General features: G+C 45.7%; 1 protein-coding gene across 3 annotated transcripts; it reads left to right on the forward strand.

Annotated features, from left to right (window-relative positions):
* Positions 1-5,007: 5,007 nt before the first annotated feature.
* On the forward strand, positions 5,008-15,512 carry RNF168 (ring finger protein 168). Of its 3 annotated transcripts, none has more exons than XM_056358745.1 (7): positions 5,008-5,120; positions 5,649-5,992; positions 6,906-6,982; positions 10,931-11,107; positions 11,787-11,911; positions 12,207-12,294; positions 12,936-15,512. In XM_056358745.1, exons 2-7 carry the CDS (start codon positions 5,692-5,694, stop codon positions 14,016-14,018), a joined length of 1,851 nt encoding a protein of 616 aa, XP_056214720.1. In that variant the 5' UTR covers positions 5,008-5,120; positions 5,649-5,691; the 3' UTR covers positions 14,019-15,512. The 3 variants fall into 3 exon arrangements, with proteins under 3 accessions (XP_056214720.1, XP_056214721.1, XP_056214722.1); XM_056358746.1 differs by having other exon boundaries at positions 12,954-15,512; XM_056358747.1 differs by having other exon boundaries at positions 12,957-15,512.
* The last annotated feature ends 4,574 nt before the right edge of the window (positions 15,513-20,086 follow it).

Below are 20,086 nucleotides of genomic sequence, written 5' to 3' on the forward strand. Positions count from 1 at the left end.
CCCCTCCCCGAGAACAGACCGTTCTTAGGAGTTTAAAGAGAATAACTGTTGCTGAAGAATTGGGACATAGATGATGCTGATTCACTGTCCATTTTCGAAGCCTGTACTTGGAAGAGGAACACCTGACCAACAGGTTCATTGGCTTCATGTAAAATAATCTGGCCTCAGCTGCCCCCGCTGGCACCAGTCCTGTGCTCAGCTGCAGTGCGGCAGCACCGGCACTGGTGGATGGTGTCTCTAACCAGCTGGGCAAACAGTCACAGGATCAAGTATCAGCTGTCAGCACAGCTCGTCAGGAAACAGCTGAGAGAGGCTCTGAAATTCCCCACCGTTACAGACATGCGTGACAGTGCTCCCTCTCAGTAGGTTTTCACATACGGATTTTCATAGGTACTACCTTTAAAGGTATTGTGTAAAGAGTATCAAGCAAAACAACTGTAAGTCAGCTTAGGTGTCATACATGTAACCAGTTTAACTGTAGTAAAAATGATCACTGTCTATCAAGACTGTCAGAGCTGATGGAACACAGTACTTCTGTTTATGAAATGTTTATGAAATTAACATTTACAGACTAACACTGGCTGACAGACTTGCTAAGAAACTGCTGCTCTGGTCAAGATCCTAACGTTGCTTTTATGACTCCAATTCACACAACAGTAACCGCAAAAAAAGTTACTAGAGACCTGAACAGAGAGAGAAACAGAAAAGCAGGAACCACTCCTGAAAGAAAAAGTGAAAATTAAGCCTGTGGGAAACTGGCTGAAGAAGTGTGTGTCTAACTGGCTCTGTGAACAGAGGGTACAGGAGCAGCTGTGGAGTGTGGGGCTCTGCGTTGCCCTGGAAAATAAAACTGATGTGACAGCTCTAAAGTAATGAAAAATGTCATCTTCTGGAAATGCCTGAGCAGTGAAAATAAGGTTACGCGTACAACCACACTTTCAGAAAAATGGGAGTGCTAGAGCTTTTACTGTGAATCTTCCAAGTACGTTCTGTGTGCTAACAAGAAGAGAACTTCAAAAGCTTCCTGGTCAAGATTGGAGGTGTTTGCACATACGCTAGACAGATATTAGAGGCCACCGACTCAATGGTAACTTCGCTTATATTAAAGGAAAAAGTGTCTAGAGGTTACGATTGAAACAAAAGCAGGAGGTTTAATCCTTCTTCCTGATTTCATTCAGAGCTTGGATCAAGAGACAGAAGCACTCATTCTACCAGAACTTACAAGAAGCTGTAGGTTATTATGGAGATTGGTCCTACCATGATGTAACCGAACAGACATTTTTAGAATGAAAATTAGCAAATATTGAAATGTTTGCGACAGATGCTTAAAAATATACAAGAGTAATTTACAGACAGACAATATACACCATACCAAAAAAGTGCTGGAAAGGCAAAACTGGTCAAATAATTTTGTCAGAATCCAGCACACAGTAAGAACTGTGCCCAGTTTCAAAACCTCTGCTGTGAGCCAGCAGGAAACTCTGAGAGGCTCTGAGAAATAAAAATCTTGCTGCAGCAATAGAAGTCCTACCAAGGTAAAAGCAGGATGTAAGCAGCTTTCAGGAGATTGTGAAGGAAGTCTCCCAGCCGCGGGAAACTATAGAAAGTCATTAGACAAGAGTCTGCACAAGCTGCCAGAAAATGAATTAAGGTCAGGGAGACTCGGAAAAATATGCACTGTTGATGCTCTTTTATTTTCTCCTCCTTCAGGTCGACTGCAGGCAGAGCCCAAAGCAGGAGGAGAGGGAGGCAGGTAGAGGGGGGAGCTACTGTTAGGAAGCAATGGTGTTCTTGGTCCTTCTCTTCAAATGACAGGCTTTGAAATGGGCAGTATGCGTGAAAGAAGGGGAAACCACTGGTAAATTACCGAGTCTGCTGTTTATACCATCTAAAGTTAACCTCTCTTTGTTGGGGGGGTTGGTTTTTTTTTTTTAATGTCATCACCTGAAAGCTACTGCTTATTTTGTTCTTACAAAAAAGTTCAGTGAAAGATAAACGAAACAGGGCCACAACAAACAAGGTGAAAACCTTAATACAGTGTTTAACACAGGCAGATCACAACTCGGAATCCAGTTCCTTTAGCATTAGATCAATACAATAATAGTAACAACACTGCTTAGTGGAGCAGTGCGGATGAAGACAGGGAAGCTACAAAAAAAATATGTAGGGTCTTGCATCTTGCCTGTAATAAAATTTAGCAGTGGCATAGTTTTGGTTTTGTTGATACAGCCTGAAGTTCTGCCAGTAAAATGGAAAGAAAAATCACAAAAGTCTGTGAGGAGCAGCTGATGTTTTGCTAGTAAGTCGCTTGCAGAGCACACAGTACTGGGATATTTGTTCAGTATTTAGGAAGGAACTTTGAATGATTCGTATTTTGATGGCTTTGAGATCCTCAAGATTCTCAAGAACCCACCTTGGCATAAATCAGCTACCTGAGGCACACTTAAAGAAAACAGCCTTTGTAACAAGCACCCCGGGAAGGACAGGAGTCCAACGTACCCTGCTGCTGGGGCGAGGAGCATCCGGCAGGTGCAAAGCACACGTACTGCCGTTCCCTCATACTTCATCCCCAAACACAGCAAGTTCTTTTAGAGTGGCCAGTTCTCTTAACCAGAAGTGGCGTAGCTCAAACTCAAAAGCCTGTCTTTAGGGTTGTAATTTAAAGAGAGTACAAGGATGCACCTTTTGGTTTTTGGGGTTTTTTTTCCTTTTGCTTTGTGGTTTTGTGTTGGTTTTTTGTTTGGTTTTGTGTTTGTTTTTTTTTTAATAAGGAAAAATGCAATGGATAGTAATGAAAAGGCAGCTAATAAATACCAGCTGGGAAGCAGTTTTCTTATTGCTGCTTTACTAAGGTCTTCTTACGGCACAGTTCTGTGGAAGAACAGTCTTATAAAAGGGAAAACCAGAGCGGGATGAGCTGACAGGAGAAGAGAAACACTGCAGGTGGCTTGGTTATTACTTCTGCTGTTAATCTGGGGAGGAATGAGAAGTTCTGCCCAATGGCAAATGAGAATTGTTCAAAAGATATGACACTACAAATAAAAGCATAGATCACCTCAACATGTATTAGAGGAAAAACCCTGCACCCCTCATGTTAACGCAAACAGTCGAGACTTGCAGACATAGCTAAATTCAAACCTTGCATTGCATTTACAAGTTACAAGACCTCTGCACGAGGAAGGGCCGAAAAGACCTGGGCTGTGTCAAAACACCTGAATTTCTCGTGGCATGCGCACTCACAGTGCTGTCAGGAGCCTCCGCAGGGGTCGGGGCCGCTCAGCGCAGCGTGTCACCTGCTGCCAGGGCCAAGCCCTCACCCAGCGCCCTCGCTTTCCATCCTCCAGAGTAGAGGCCCAGCTGCAGAGCCTGGAGGCTCGGTTCACCCGCCTGGACACCAGCCTGCAGGGGCTGGCGCAGAGGTTCGAGCTGCAGGAAGAGGCGACGGAGGAGCTGAGCCGGGACGTGCTGTGGGCCGTGGTGCCGGAGGAGAGGTGAGCAGGGGTACGGCCTGTGGGGCTGGGTGTGAGGAGAGGTGAGCAGGGGTACAAGGAGAGGTGAAGCAGGGGTACGGCTCGTGGGGCTGGTGCTGGAGGAGGGTGAGCAGGGGTACGGCTCGGCCCTTGCCCGGTGCCAGGGACGCTGGGGTGGCTGCGGGCTCTGGCACATGCGCCAGTCCCCAGGGACTGCAGGGCGGGCGATGGCTCTGCCCTCACACCCAGCTGCATGAATGGGCAACGGCTGCTATGTTTTATATATATATATATATATATATATATATATAAAACTACACAAATGGGCAATGGTTGCTGTGTTTTATACGTATCTGTAACACTGCAGAAATGGGCAAGATTGCTATGTCATATATATAAATAAAAACCTGCAGAAATGGGCAATGACTGCTATGTTATAAATAGAGATGCATATATAAAGCTGCAGAAATGGGCAATGATTGCAGTGTTATACATACATATTTGCAGGCATGGGCAACGATTGCTCTGTTGTGTATGTGCAGCAACGGGCGCCGATTGCCGTTTTAGCGGGACCGCTCGATGGGTGGATCGCTCTCCCTCGCAGCCCTCAGGGGCGGGCGGGGCGGCCGGGGCCCGTTCGCCTCAGGGCCCGGCAGCGTGAGGGGCACCGGCCCCCCAGGAACGCGGGGGCTCCTTCCCCGCCGGATCGGGCCGTTCCCGGCGGGGGGCCGTCCCCGTCACCGGCGGGGGGCCGTCCCGGTCACCGGCGGGCCGTCCCCGTCACCGGCGGGCCGTCCCCGTCACCGGCGGGCCGCTGTGTCTCCCGGCAGGCGCGGCGGGGAGGAGCGAGCGGCCGGGAGGCGGGAGCGGCGCCTCAGCGACGGACGGGGCGGGGTGGCGCGCGCGGGCAGCGCCACGGCGGCGGCCATTGCGGGCGGCCGCGGCCTCGCCTGCCGCCGGGCCGGAGGGGCAGCCGCAGCCGTCCCGCCGCGGAGACGCAGCTCGGTGGGTGCCGACTCGTCGCTTTGAGCGCTCGGGGAGCGGGGGGGGAAAGGGGGGGAGCCGGGGAGGGTGGGGGGCAGCCTCCTCCCGCTCCGCGCCCCTGGCTGTGGCGCGGCGGCCCTGCGCGGCCTAGGGGCCCCCGCCGCCCCCCGCGCCTGACCCCTGGTATTTGTTAATACTTACAAATTGAAATAGGCCCAGAACGGGCGTACGTGGACTCGGAGGTTTCTCTAACTAACCACCTGTAAAACTAGGTGTCTCCGTGTCACCTGGCATCCTTTTTAAAAAAATTAAAGGATTTGTTCAACCAACAGAGAGCAGAAACAATAAAACCCAACTTAAAAGTACCTTTGCCTCCATGTTGAATTTCTGTGTGGCTGAAGCTGCAGTGTTTTCTCTCAGGACCTCTCCTCTCTCTGAAGTTGGCTGTTTTGAAGAAGCTTGTAAGAACTTTCTTAAGCTCCTGTGCCTTAAACCCCAGTATTTTTATCCTTTTTGCTGTATGTGCCTGTTGTTTTTGTTTTCTGTTCCACAGTGGTTTTGTGGGCCAAGTGGAAAAACCCTCTGAGGAACGTTGGTGATAGAAAGGCTGGATGATCTCCACCAGCTTAAGTCCTGCGAGAAGATGCTGAAGTGTGGAATGCTTTGGTTAGTTCTTTGCTTATATTAATGAAAAGTATTTTGACTTTTTAGTCTCAGCTTAAGCAAATGAAGGAACAAGGAAGAACCTCCTCTCATCTGAGGTGTAGGGGTGTTGTATTTCACCTACAGAATGTGGTGGAACCAAGTACGAAATGGAAGTACAGAATGGAAGGTGATAACATATCCACCAAATGTGAGCATAGCTGCTTGATTGTAAGGACTAAATGCTGGAAGAGCTCTCATCTTTCCCCCCACCTCCTTACCACCTCCTTGCTATCCTGAAAGCACCTGTTAAAACTTGCAGGAAACTGCAGTAGGAAAGAAATCCTGCTACCCTTTCTTCATGACTTCTGGAAAGAGCAGAGTCATCTTCTGGCAGCTGAGAATCTCTCCGATTGTAAACAAAAGTAACCACTTCAGCAGACTTCTTAAATCCACGAACATTTTCATAAAGTAGCCGTAAACCTGAGCATTATGTATTTTCTTTTATATCCATTACGGGAAGTAAAATCAATGTTTCTTTTTTGCTTTCAGGTACTGATGTTGTACTAGACTTGTTCCTCTACTTTGTGTCAGTATGTCGAAGAAATTGGAGGCTCCGCTTTCCTTGTCTGACTGCCTCTGCCAAATTTGCATGGAAATCTTTGTGGAGCCTGTGACACTGCCATGCAACCATACCCTCTGTAATTCTTGTTTCCAGCTGACAGTTGAAAAGGCCAGTCTTTGTTGCCCTTTTTGTCGGCGTCGAGTCTCTTCTTGGGCACGATATAATGCCCGCAGAAATACACTTATCAACTGGGAACTCTGGGAAAAAATTCAGAAGAATTACCCGGAGGAGTGTGAACGCAGGATTAACGGACAGGATTTGGAAGAGGAAAGTAAGTAAAATGTCACTTGTTCTGGGATGTCTCTGTTTTACCAAGGTAATTACTGTTGGTGGACTGTGGATGCTGTGAAATAAGAAACTGCTCATAGACAGGTGTGTTACTGCTAGAAAATGCAGTGTCAGAGCTCTGCTGTGAAAGGGGCTTGTGATGCAGAGAAATGGCCATCCGTGCCTCTTTCGTTTGTAGCACAGAGGGTAAGTCACGTTGCGTGATCACTGAAGTGGATGTTTGTTCATGCGTTTTGCACAAACTGTCCATGTATGGCTGCCTAGCCTTGCTATTCCTTACTGATACAGCTTTAGCTGTAAAGTCTGTAAGTGGAATGTTTGCGTGTGTGTATTTATTACTGTCAAGTTTTAAGTGAAGTGTTTAGAAAATTTTCAAGTTTTAGACACTGTTAATTAGTTTGGTTAGAAATTCCAGGGCTTCAGTCTGTGCGAGAGTCTCTGAGCCTAAAATTGTGGTGTCAGAGAAAAGGAAGTGAAATCTGATTAACTCTTTGAAGAAGGATTTTGGGGTTTATTATGTTGTAAGTTCCCTTGGGGGAGGCTAATTGGGAGGTTGGCTTTGTGACACGTCATTCCACTTGCAGTATTATGAAGTCTTTTTCATCACAAAAAGCAAGGGATGTCAGTTATCAGCAGCATATGTATTTGCTTTATATACGATGCTTGGAAAACACTGACTGTTCTTGCTGCTCACTAACACAGTGCTTTTTTATTTTGTTCCTTTTTTAGTGCAAAGTGCTGTGGGTTTTTTTCACAGCGCTTGATTTAACTCAAAACACTCCTGTGATAGGGTGTGGAAGTAATCTTAAAATCTTTCATCATCCACTGTTGTGATCATGCTTTGTTCCTCACTCCTCTTTTTTTTTCCCCCTGCCCCTCTTCTTCCTCTCAATTAGTCTGTGTCCCCCATCCACAACACCAGCTGAGCAAGCCTGGGGAACTGAGGCAGGAATATGAAGCAGAGATTAGCAAGGTAAGTCTAAAAATATGTTAAAAAGCATAAATGTTTAGTGTCTAGTTATTTTAATTGTTCACACAAACAGCTGTAATGTTATTTGATGAAAAAGAAAGGAACTTAAAAGGGCATTGCTGTTAAAGGAAAAATTCACACAGACATGGGTACTGCTAGGCTTTCTTTAATCACAACTCAGAGTTGGGCCACCACCTCAGTGAGTGGCAGAGAACAAAGGGAGGCAGCACAGCTTATAGACACTTACCAAATCATTATTCAATGTCCAAAGTTTTTCAAAGTTTCCTTTGGTCTTGTCAGTTCTGTGAATCCATCACCTGACTCTGTCCCAGTTGATTCATCTATTCGGTTCCAGTCTCTGCCTTGGTTCCAAGGTCCTCCTTGGATCATAATCTTCTTTTGGCCTGCTTTAACTCACACGATCCTTCAAGTACACTTAGTCTTTGAACAAGCAATTCCTATTCATACACCATTTTTTTCTAAAAACACCTGTGTTTCTGAGGGCACCTGTGTATACAAATTGATCATCTATTGCTTTTCTATTCTCCTACTGATTAACTTGACCAAGTTTTAAACCAGCCTTGGATTTGACACGAGGCAACACAAATTTTCTTGTGCTAGTTGATCTACACCTCCTACCTTACCCTCTCAGTTGTGCCAGTAGCGTATGCTGTCTTGTTGTCCTTGGCAAGTAGGTGTGCTTCACAGGCTGCGAAAGATGTAGTGGTACCCACACAGCAGAATGCCCAGGCAGGTCTGTTAGTCACAGAGTGGTTGGGGTTGGGAGGGACCTCTGGAGATCAGCTAGTCCCGCCCTCTGCTAAAGCAGGTTCCTCTAGAGCAGGTTGCACAGGGTCGTGTCCAGGCAGGTGTTGAGTGTCTCCAGAGGAGACCCCACAGCCTCTCTGGGCAGCCCGTGCCCGTGCTCTGTCACCCTCACAGTAAAGAAGTTCTTCCTCGTATTCAGATGGCAGTTCCTGTGTTGCAGTTTGTGCCCGTTGCGTCTCGTCCTGTCCCTGGGCACCACTGAACAGAGCCTGGCCCCGTCCTCCTGACGCTCGCCCTTAAGGTACTTGTAGTCATTGATAAGATCCCCTCTTGGTGTTCTCTTCTCCAGGCTAGAGGCCCAGCTCTCTCAGCCTTTCCTCATCAGGGAGATGCTCCAGTCCCCTGGTCATCTTCATAGCCCTCCGCTGGCCCCTCTCCTGTAGCTCCCTGTCCCTCTTGAGTTGGGGAGCCCAGAACTGGACACAGCGCTCCAGATGCGGCCTCACCAGGGCAGAGCAGAGCGGCAGGTTCACCTCTCTCGACCTGCTGGCATTGTCCCTCCTAGAACACCCCAGGATCCCACTGGCCTTAAGGGCGCACTGCTGGCTCATGGTTAACTTGCTGTGCACTAGGACTCCCAGACCCTTCTCCACAGAGCTGCTTTCCAGCAGGTCAGCCCCTGCCTGTGCTGGTGCATGGGGTTATTCCTTCCTAGGTGAGGGACCTTACTCTTGCCTTTGTTGAGCTAGGTTCCTCTCCACCCAACTCTCCAACCTGTCCAGGTCTCACTGAATGGCAGTGCAGCCTTCTGGGGTGTCAGCCACTCCTCCCAGCTTTGCATAATCAAGCAACCTTGGCTGTCCCTTCATCCAGGTTGCTGATGAATATGTTGAACAGGACTGGACCCAGGACTGACCCCTACAACCACTAGACTCTGTGCCACTGGTCACAACCCTCTGAGCTCTGCTGTTCAGCCGGTTCTCAGTTCACTCCCTGTCCACCCCTCTTACCCACACTCCCTGAGCCTACCTATGAGGATTTTATGGGAGAGTGTCAAAAGCCTTGCTAAAGTCAGGGTAGACAACATCCACCGCTCTCCCCTCGTCTACCCAGCCAGCCATTCCATCATAGAAGGCTATTAGGTTGGTCAGGCATGATTTCCCTTTGGTGAATCCATGTTGACTGCTTCTGGTAACGTTTTCCTCCACGTGCTTAAGATGAACTCCAGGATGAGCTGTTCCATCTCCTTTCCAGGGTTGGAGGTGAGGTTGACTGGCCTCTAGTTTCCTGGGCCCTCCTTCTTACTTTTTTGGAAGACTGGAGTGACAAGGGCTTTCCTCCAGCCCTCAAGCACCTCTCCTGTTCTCTGCGACCTTGCAAAGTCTTGCCCCTGGCAATAACATCTGCCACCTCCCTCAGCACTCAGGGGTGCATCCCATCAGGACCCATGGATTTGTGGGTGTCGTGTTTATCTAAATGATCTGTAACCCCATCCTCCTCAACCAAGGGAAAGTCTTCCTTTCTCTGGAATTCCTCTCTTGAGCCTCTGGGGTCTGGGATACCTGAGGGCCAGGCTTGGCAGTAATGACTGAAACAAGAAGGCATTTGGTAACGGCCTTTTCTGTGTCCTTCGTTGCCAGGGCACATGCCTCGTTTGGCAGCGGGCCTACATTTTCCCTGTTTTTCCTTTTGCTGCTGATGTACTTGAAGCCCTTCATATTGTCCTTGACCTCCCTCACCAGATTTTAATATCTAGTAGACCTCTTCACATCCCTGCATGCTCTGACGTTCCTATATTCCTCCCACGTGGCCTGTCCCTTTTTTCACATTCATAAATTTCCTTCTGTTTGAGTTTTGCCAGAAACTCCTTACTCATCCTTGCAGGTCTCCTGCCCCCTTTGCTTGATTTCTTATTTGTAGGGATGCGCTGATCTTGAGCTTCAATACCTCGTGTTTCCAGAAGAGTTCTTTTGGGGTTAGCGTGTCACCTCTCACTATTTGCATCCCTGCCCACACATACTGGAATGCATTTTATAGGTCCCCAAATGCACATTAAGTGTTCCAGACTAGCAAATGTGAAAATCTGGAACTGTTTGGGCTCTAGTCTTGTATGTGCCTTCTTGATTTCCCTCCTTAAGTAACAGACCACAATTAGATGAGCTTCAGTAATGAACACACAGCAGGTTCTTATTTGCTCTCTCCCTGTGTGATCTGTGTTCAGAAAATATTTGAAAGAACTCTTAATGCTTGCCTGTTTAAGGATCTTGTTCCACTTCAGACATGGTAGTAGTAAGAATTACAATTGGCAATAGTGTCGGAATGCTCCTTTCCCTGACAGCCCCGTTGGTGGTTGTTACAAGAGCAGGGGTAATACACGAAGCAGAGGACTGTAGGGTTCTCTTTTATGGCAGTTAGGGGACAAGATTGCTCGGCAGCAATCGTGTTAATGGAGATAGCGCCCAAAAGCGGTGAAACAAGTACGTCTGGTGCCAATCATAAGGCATCAATACAGGATCTGAGACAAACTCGGCCATAACATAACTTGTGTAGTATTACAGCTTGGCACTCGTCTCTAAAGCAAGGTTCCAAATTTCGTTACCCAGTTAAGAAAGCTTTATTGAAGTACTTTGCAGTCCTTGTGGAGTTACTGATTTATCAAGAGTGGGCATCTGCTATAAGGAAGGCGGATCTAAAATTCTTGTCTCACCCTTTGGGCTTTGAGTGTTTCAAGAGAGCAGGACTCTTCCAGAAGAGAGGTGTGCTGTCTTTTGGGCATCTTGCACCAATATTGGGATTACGGCTATGCAAGCAGGTTGAGCAAATGCTGTGGTCTAACTGGCAACCAGCCTTGTAAAGAATCTTGATCTGAGTTTCTCTGTAGATCCGCGTATTTGGAGATCTTAGTTCTTGTTACTAACATTTTGAAAAGGTAATGGAATTTAACCTTGCAGGAGAGCAAGGGTTAGTGGTATAGTCTTACCAAAAGGTAGGTCAGTGGTATCAAGCTGGAGACTCTCCATGCAGTATCGGTTTGATTCTTATTTCTTTGGAGGCTTGTGTAATTAAATACTGGGTTTGAAGTGTGCGGAGTCTCTGTGAATAGTGGATCATTCACATCTGAGAGGTTCTGGCGTAGTGTGGCCTGACAGTAGTCACCAGGTGTATTTTAAAAAAACTTCTTAGGTGGAGGCAGAAAGGCGAGCGCATGAACAAGAGGAGAACAAGGCAAGTGAGGAATACATTCAACGGCTTCTAGCAGAAGAGGAGGAGGAAAACAGATTGGCGGAAGAAAGACGGAGGGAGATGGAGAAACAGCTTAAGCAAGATGAAGAGTTGGCCTGGCAGCTGAGTAACAGCCTGGTGAGTTAGGATCAAGGGGGACAGTAGAAAATGTTGATATAGTGCAAGCTACTTTTCAAAGCAAAAGTTAGAATTCTGAATAATATAAATTTTATTTTAAATGTAATTAGAAGCTGTTGTCAGCCCCCAGTACTTCAGATCTTTGATTGACTATTAATTTTTGAAGAGCCAGTGGGAGGGTAAAATACCCCAACCATTTCCACCTGTGTAATATGCACTTGAAACGTATGCTGGATGTTTGCATTGTGGAACAGTTTAAAACGTTGGTTTTCTTCCAAATACTTCCTTTTCTTAATGATTTTAAAAATACTTCTTTGGAAGAAATTGAGGTCTGTAACCTGAAAAAAGGAATGTACAATGAAAGTTTACCTTATGTTTTGGGGGTTTTTTGTTAATTTGCATTGGGGTTTTAGTTTGTTGGCTTTTGCTACCCAGTAATAGTCCTAACGGTGAAGCCTGTGTACTAACTAGAGCAAAACCTGTTGTCCCTTAATGCTAGGTACAGGCAAGTGTACAGAACATGTAACATTTCTGACTGTAACTATCCATTACTTAAAGTTCTCAAGTTCATTGGACAAAAGTAATTCATTCTGCAGCAGAAACAAAGTAATTCTCTGGGTTTTCTCCAGTTTGTATTGTGTTTTGTTTTACATAATGCTATTTTTACTTGTCATTGAAGAATGATCATTCTAAAGGACGTGTGCCTAGCAGTCCTTCACCAATAGGCAGTCTCTCACCTGAAACGTCCCCAGCTAATTTGTGCAGGATGAAGAACAAACCAAGCAACTCTGGAGACATTCAGAAGTAAGTAATTAAAGTTTTTCTTATTGGTCTGTTTCTTGGTATAGTGTCCCTCTGCTCCATTAGCTTCCCTGGAATCCTGTGGTCCAACTTCCCCAGGTAATCTGGGGCAAATATTAACTGTTGAATGTCAAAATGTCTCCTTATAGGATAATACGGAGGAGAAGGGAACACTTGCCCTTCTCTTATTGTTTTTGTTTGGCAGAAAGAACCTGAAGATCTTGATTAATGCAAAGTACTGACAGTTAAAGAAAAAGAGTTTAAAAAGGTTTTGTTTTGCTTTTTTTTCCCTTTTAAGGTATCTGTCTCCAAAACTTCATCATACATTGGGATCAGCATCGTTCTCTAGAGCAGCAGAAAGAGGCAGGAGTGACTCTGGCTCTGTGGTAACTAGAATAATTTTGTTATAAATCTCAGTGTTAGTAATTAGGGGTTCTTTTCCCCTTGCGTATAGGATTGCCAATCCTGTATACCCCTTGCACATCAGCGCAGGGCAGTTTATCTTGTCCTTTTTGAATTACCTTCAGTATTTGTGATTCCTCAAAGCGGAAAGGCAAGAAGCCACGCTTGGCAGTCCACAGAGGCACACCTGCAGCTTACTTCAAGAGTTCTTTTGTATAGCCTTACGTATGTCTTACCTGTCTTCAGCGAGCTCTGGGTTGCAACCAAGGGTGTATAAAACTAAAATGACGGTTCTGGAGCTCACTGGAGGAAGGTTGCACTCCAATTTTCATCGTTCCATATGTCTGTCTTACCTTTCCTGTTGGGCTTCAAGAGAAGATGGGTAGGCTTGACCAATTGATTGAGTGGTTGATAAGAGCAGAATGCTGCAGTTGTGCAGTCCTTCAGCTAGGCTTGTGAGGTGGTTTTAAATATTTTCATTATTGTTGAGCAAGTATATATTTTTTTTAAAAGAGAACAGTCCAAGTTAATATCCCAGAGTTGCTATGATCAGTGCAGCTACAAGAAGAGAGATTGGAGTTTCATTTATACCTGTTGGCTTTTGGTAAGTTTACATTATTAGTAGTCTCTCCCTTTTCTTCAGGAGACCACTGTCAATGAAGGCAGTGGTTCTGCATGGCAGGATGAGCAAGAGGAAATGCCAACACTGTCTCCACAGCTGACCGGTGTGATTAAAGATTCCAGTCCTAAGGATTTGTTTTTGGAATCATGCATGAACTATTTTGGTGCCTCAGCTTCAGGGGAAACTGCTGCCATTAAGCAGGAAGAAACACCAGGACCAAATTGTCCAGGAGATGAAGTTCCACATGTGCTTCATAGAATCACAGAAGGGGAAGGGTCTAGAACAGTTCTTTGTAGATCCAAAAGAGAATATGGTAGAATTGAGACAGACAGTGGCAGTTTAACACAGGTAGAAAGCATAAACCTGGAAAACTCTGCTGAAACTTGCGCTGGTACTCAGTCAGCAACAGATTCTGTGATGTCTGACCACAAAAGCGAAGTATGTGATCTAATAAAAGTGACTGGACACTCAGATGAAGAGAAACCAGAGGGACTGCAGAACGCAAAGGAGACTCCAAAAAGAAAGTCACTGGAGGCCCCAGCTGAAGCAGTGGTTGACTTGTGCATGCCTGGTAAGAAGAGACGAACTATTCTGGAAAGTTTAGAGGACCAAGGGGAGCAGATAAATGATTTTAACTTGCAAAAGCAGAAAGCCTTTGAGCAGGAATTGCATGAAAGGCGTATGCAAGAGGAGCAGGACAGGCTTCTGGCTCTGCAACTACAGAAACGGATCAACAAGGAGGAAAGGACACTGAATCGACAGAAGGGCTCTCCAGATGAGTATCTTCTTCGCACCAAGCCGCCTCAGTTTGTGAAAGACTCTCCTTCTAGAAAGGGAAGTTCTAAGGTGGCAAAAGACTCAAAGGTACCAAAAAACCAGGCCGAAACAAATCACCGCAAGAGTCGGAGAGGTTCTTGCAATGAAAACTGGCAGTCCCCTACCAGAGTCCGAATGAAATCGCATAGCACTAAGGGAGGAAAAGTTTTGAATTGTGTCGTTAATACCAGTGATGCAAATGATATTTGTTCACTGCCTAGTAAGCAAAAGACCATCCTTCAGATGTTTAAAAGTTCTGTTGTGGAGTAGATCAGCAGAACCACAGATGCGTGGTGGAATGAGAATGGAAACCATGGTTTAATGCCTTCTCTTGTGTATAGGCAGATCTTCCTGTAAGCAGTTTTAAAGTTACTGGTTTTGAGGGGCATCACTTTAGGTCACAGAGGTGTTGTATATTCTGAGATGTTTTAAAAATGTACACCCCTGGACTTAAAATTTAATTGGTCTTCTTCTGACTACAGCTTATTTCCTAGCACTTGCATTTACATAATTTTGAATGTGAGTATTGTTAAGTGTTTAGAAACAAAAATAACTGATGGTTGCCTTTTATGGAAAGGATGCATATTCCATGGAGGAAACAAGCAAAAAATTCTGCATTTCCAGAGGTCTGCCAGCTGCAACGCTGAAGCTTGGCTTGGTATAGCTGTGTTCTGTTAAATTGAAGCATGTTGCTGGAATTCAGGATATTTGTTGAATTGCGTTGTTTGTATGACAGCAAGAATATAACTGGACAGCCAGACACACTCTTTCCATCTCATATACTAACCCCTTTCTTAGACAAAGAGGGGAAAAAACAGGTCGTTCTCCCGCTGCCAAAGCCAAGGATCTTTCATAGATACCAATAGATAAGTGGTTCTGGGCTTGTATTTACCTCTGTTCATAGAGGTGACTTCTGCAGATCTGACTGCCACTGTTGTTAAGAAAAAGATACTTTCCTTTATTGCTAGTGTTCTGTAACTTTATTCTTGTCTGATATTACCTATGTTTAGTGTTATTTAATTTTCATATGCAAACTGGTTTGAGTCTGATAAAACCACATAATAAAAAAATAGTTAGTCCAGGAAACCATTATGATGGAGAAAGTTAAAACAAAAGGGGGAAAAGCAACGGAAAACCAGAGTTGTCAGTAATGACATAAATATAATTAAAGATTCATGTCACTACCTTGCCTGGCTGTAACTGTTCCTCTCCATTTTTAGAGGGACTACCAAATGGTGTCTTCCAGTTGGGTTTAAAACTACCATCACTCAAAAGAATTGCAGTTCAGACATGGGGAAGCTGAGGCCTGTAGGAAGTTGAGGCTGGTGGACAGTTAACCAGCTGCTGCTCAGCAGAATTCTTCCATGGATCATTTTTTCTGTTGGTATTATAAACCCATCTTTGGTTTTGGCCTTTCTTTGCTTGTAATGAGGTATTTTTCCACTATACATGTTTGAAAGAGAGCAAAGCACCAATCTACATTGCTGAAGTGGGTGTACTGGTCATCCAAGTTAGCACGTGTTTTAAATGTATGCTTCTTTTGAACCTCATCAGTGTTCTATAGGCTTTAACTGGCTTCTAGGAAATTTGTAACAAAATACTTGTCTTTTGGTGTATTAAAAAATGAAACAAAACCTGAAATTTTATTTGAAACATGAACAGCACACCGAGCCGAAAACATTCATTGTTTTGTTTTCTTTGCCTGCATGTCTCAGTAATGCTGGGTTTCTCAAAAATAAATGACACTTTTTGAGAAAGTTACAATAGGTGACCAGTTGCAAGTAATTCCCTCTTGCTGTCTCTAGCATCGTGCTGGAAACCTTCCTTCAATATAGATCTGTTTCTGTTTAATCCTTACCTTTGGGTTGCTTTCTGTCTTACCCATGCAGTCAAATATATCTTTCATGAATTAAGCTGTTAAGGCAGAGAGATTGACTCTTTTCATGCTAGTGACACATGGTAAGCACATAAAAAGGAAACTCTCCATTTGCAAAGCAGCTGAGGAGTAGTTTATTTTTTAAGTCTATTCACCCTCATGTTAAAATAAATCTCCAAAGCATGGTGTCTGCTTTTAACTTGCTCTGGCATGGAGCTCCTCCCTCCCAACCATGTCTCCTGATGACCCCTGCCTATTCTCAAGTGCTCCTCTGATTTATTGTCATTTTGGTGTCGTGTTGTTGAGGATTTCAGAGCAGGTTGGAAATGGTTTAGAGCAGTGCAGGGCAGTTTCTGGCCTTTTCCCACACGGGTCACTCCTGCACTCTCTTGCCAAAACCCTAGGTTTGTGCCTGATGCAGCTGTGTCTGCAGTGTTTTTTCTGTGGTCCTGACAGTCCTGCTGTACCCCTTGAAGGGTTTTGAATATCTGCCCTGTTCTTCTCAACCACTGCCTTTAATGCCTAGCACCAGTCTGAATCTCAAGTGTTTTCACCCATTAATATATAAGAAATAATCTTGGAAGTATTACAAATTCTGACTCTGGTTAATTGCTGTATATTTCACAGGTCATCACTATACTCCAGCACAGCAGTGCTGGCTTTGGAGATGCTTTTACAGCCAGGTCTGATGCTTGAGAGATACCTGGTGAAGGGGAAGCATGTGTGGTCACACAGATAAATATCCAGATAAACTCTTAAGAGCTGAACAGAATGAAGCTGGAAATGAAATACATACCCCCTGACAGCTTTGATTTTCATTAGGGTTAAACGTAATCTACTGTTTTCATTGTTTTGGAGCTAGCTCTGCCCTTGACACTAGGTAATACAAGATAGGAGGCATTCTGTTTAAAAAACGTGGCATGGGAGCTCATTAATTCAGCAGGATCATGCAGTCTAGCCGAGTACACCTCAGCAACATGCAGTGAGCTGCCCTAACAGCTCACTGCCAATGACAGGGCTCCTTCACTTGTGCTAGCTTTGGCACTGAGGACTCTCCATGATCTAATTCCAGATGTTAAAGGGGCGGGAAAAGCACCAAGCGGGGAGAGGGCACAGGAGAAGGGAGAATTTCCCTTTCTGGCAGCAATGTGCCTTGTGCAAGTAGCTCAGCTGTGCATGAAGGCATGTCCCAGCATACAGGATTGCTGCATTTAACATGAGTTTCATTCCTTTTTTCTCCACAGGCTGTTCTGTGGATTCTTTCTTTTCCCCTTTTAATGTGTCAGTTATGTGTCTCTAAATATAATGTTTATGAAATGCAGTAATCCTGGTTACAAGTTCAATGAGGGGGAGAGGGGGACTTTTCTGCATCTTACTCTTCAGTCAATCTTGCACACACCATCAATAGCAAATCTTGCTGCGATGGTTCTGTTGAAAAGAAAGACAAATTACAGAAACTGTCCATTTCAAAGGTCTAAATCAGGGGTCCTCAAACTTTTTAACCAGGGGGCCGGCGCGCAGATGAAGTGGCAGGCAGTCATCTGCGGCTGCTTGGTTTCCCCCCCAAAACCCCTGGCGGGGGCAGAGCAGGGGGGTTCTGTAAATACTGGGGGCCGGATTGAGGACCCTGGGGGGCCGTATCCAGCCTGCTGGCCGTAGTTTGAGGACCCCTGGTCTAAATAGTACAAAAGTCTATTTTGGTGTGTGTATGTATTGAGGGTGTGTTAAAGTATTTGGAGGTATTTATGTTTTTCCAACTTACTGGATTTTGTCCTCAGTGTAAGAATGTCCTCGTACATAAGAATCGTTGGGTTTTTCAAGCAGAACGGAAAAAACAAGACTAAAAAGTTGATCATCAGTTAAAACCCAGCCTTAACTGGAAAATATACAAAACCTATAACCTATACCAGCAGCTGCATTCGAGGCAGGCTACTGCAGGCCTCCAGGTTCCAAAGATAATCACTTTCCTTGCTGCATTCATGGCATAATAATCCCCACCAGACGCTTCTTTGGCCTGTCCTTTTAGATTTTTATTGTTAGAGAGTGGAATGCGGCTACTGCTGAGTGGATTTTGGTTGCACTCACATGCTGTTTCCATTGCTACAACGTGGGAGCTTTGAAGCAGGTGAAATCAGCTTTGACTGGTTTAATGTTTGTGAAGAAAGTCGGTACTCAGGCTGTCTGAGCTGGTGTAACAGTTCACTGCTGCTCAAAAGGGTGAGCTCACCTGCATTCAGCTAGCTCTAGTGGTTTATTTGTCCCCTTGGTGAACAAGTTCAGCTCATCCAATTGCCAGGGGAAAAAAAGCAAGTACCAAAAACCCCAAATACTTTGAGAGGCTTGGTTGCTTCCCTAAGGGGTAGAGCTGGTGTGGAGATGGGAGGTAGGGAGAGAAGCAAGAGAGGGAACAGATCTACCGGTTTTCGTGGAAGCAACTTTCAAATTCTGAGACTTCAAGGAAATCTCTCCTTTCTGTGGTACTCCCTTTGGCTGACACGTGTCAATGACAAGGTGCTCCAGCCTGCTGACAGTGTTGGCAGCAGGCCAGCCACGTACCATGCTATGTTGAGAAACAACTGAAAGTGGTAGAATGCTCCTTTTCTATGGGTGTGATTTCTGCAGGTAGCATAGGGATCAAAAATGCCCAACGTGCTGCTTGTGATGGTTTTTCTCTTCCGACTTTCAAGGGCTGACAGCAAAGGTATCCTGATAGCAAGGGATACCCTGTAACTGGCACTAAAATTGGGAGTAAACCGCTCAACAACTATGTAACATCACGAAGCAGGCATTCTCTTTATTTACAGCACTGGATACACAGGGGATTGCTCTGCCTAACACGCACACCAAGTTACTCAAGGGCACACATTCTATACGGTGGAACACTTGCACGTTCATAGTACATTACATATTCGTTTTCAGTCATGGCCAGAACTGGTTACAAGTTTCTCACTTCTAATGCACATCCTCAGATAGCACCACTTAAGGTCATTACCAACTCCCCAAGCTCCCCAAGCGGGGGCTTGCCCTCTCTCGGGGGGCCGAGTCAGAGGTCATGATGTCCCACTGCCACAATTACCTTTGTCCTAACTTCCAAGCAACTTTCTGCAGATTGCAGCACTCTGTGAACTTGCCTCCTCTTCTGCCCACAACTTCCTCACTCAGAGGCTTCTTTTTGCATGACTCAAGAGAACAGTGTTCTTTTCCCCATCCATTCTTTGTTTCCCATGCTTCCCAAGGCTAGCTCCCTTGATTAGAAGCCCTTAATTCTCAGAGAGTCAGCTTGCCCTAAACTTTGTGCACAGATTTTTTTAACGTAGAGCTAAACATTAAATCAGAGTTTGGTAATTTGGGAGTTTAGACAACATAATGGGCTCCCTCGTGATGTGAATAAGCTGTAAATAATATGGTCAAGTTTGTATTCATAAACCAATATTCATTTTAATGCATAAATAAGCTTGTAATTGTATAGCGACAAAGGGGTTAAAATGTCTGAAAGATCATATAGACTGTTCTGGCAAGAAAGTTACAAATCTCTGAAAGGGGAGCTGTCCTCCTTATCTGCAAAGCAAGCTGCCCTACCGAGGAGATAACGGGACAGCAGGATGGCCTTGAGTAAAATTATGAGGGGTATTGTAAAAACCCTGGGAAAGATTTCTACAAGTCTGCCAACTCATCGCTTTTGAGACCTAAGGTGAAAAGTACACCATGAGGAAGACCTACGGCCTTCCTCCCATAGACCACTGCCCACATTCTAAAGACCCCGGCCCACAATTTTTAGAAGAATCTGCGCAAGTGTGAAAGACTGATAAGCTAATTAGCATACGAAGCGAGGGTGGGCGGGTTCAGGTAATGAATATGTATAGGCATTAATGGAATATTCATTGTTTCATTATATAAATATAAGATAATCTGCCCCTCTGGGTGTGTACGATTGGTGGAAGGATCCCCCGTACACCCAGCGCCGACAATAAAGAATACTTAATCACTAAGAAATTCTGAAGACGTTCTTTGAAACACTCGACAGGAGCAGGCATACCGTTTCTTAGCCACCTCCTCCCTTGCAGGGCCTGTGGCCCCTTACTCCCACGCGAGGGTCGAGGCTGGCTAGCCCCCTTGCTTTACCGTAGGCCTCTGTAACGATAGTAAGTCCACGTGGAAGCGGGGGCCTCGCCTCAGCACTGCTGGTAAGGCCCCGGCCCTCCCGACTAACGGAAGCAGGGAAGCTCAAACGCAGAAAAAACCCGCAGCTCGTCAGCCCGCCCGGGCGCCATTTGAGGAGGCGCTGCGGCGGCGGGGCGGGGCGAGGCGAGGCGAGGCGGACCCCGTTGCCACGGCAATTCCCGCCTCTCTGGAGCCGCTGAGGCGGCGGGGCGGGGCTCGCGTGTAGCCACGGCAACTCCCGCCCCGCCCCGCCCCGCCCCGCCCCGCCCGAGGCGCCTCCCCGGCGGCGGGCAGAGGAAGG

This window comes from Falco biarmicus, chromosome 13, assembly GCF_023638135.1.
Source record: "Falco biarmicus isolate bFalBia1 chromosome 13, bFalBia1.pri, whole genome shotgun sequence".
Taxonomy (NCBI): domain Eukaryota; kingdom Metazoa; phylum Chordata; class Aves; order Falconiformes; family Falconidae; genus Falco; species Falco biarmicus.

Coding starts and splice junctions, on each gene's coding strand:
- RNF168 (XM_056358745.1), top strand. CDS start 5,692: ATGTCGAAGAAATTGGAGGCTCCGCTTTCCTTGTCTGACTGCCTCTGC. Junction 5,993..6,905: donor ACAGGATTTGGAAGAGGAAA/GTAAGTAAAATG, acceptor CCTCTCAATTAG/TCTGTGTCCCCCATCCACAA. Junction 12,295..12,935: donor GGAGTGACTCTGGCTCTGTG/GTAACTAGAATA, acceptor CATTATTAGTAG/TCTCTCCCTTTTCTTCAGGA.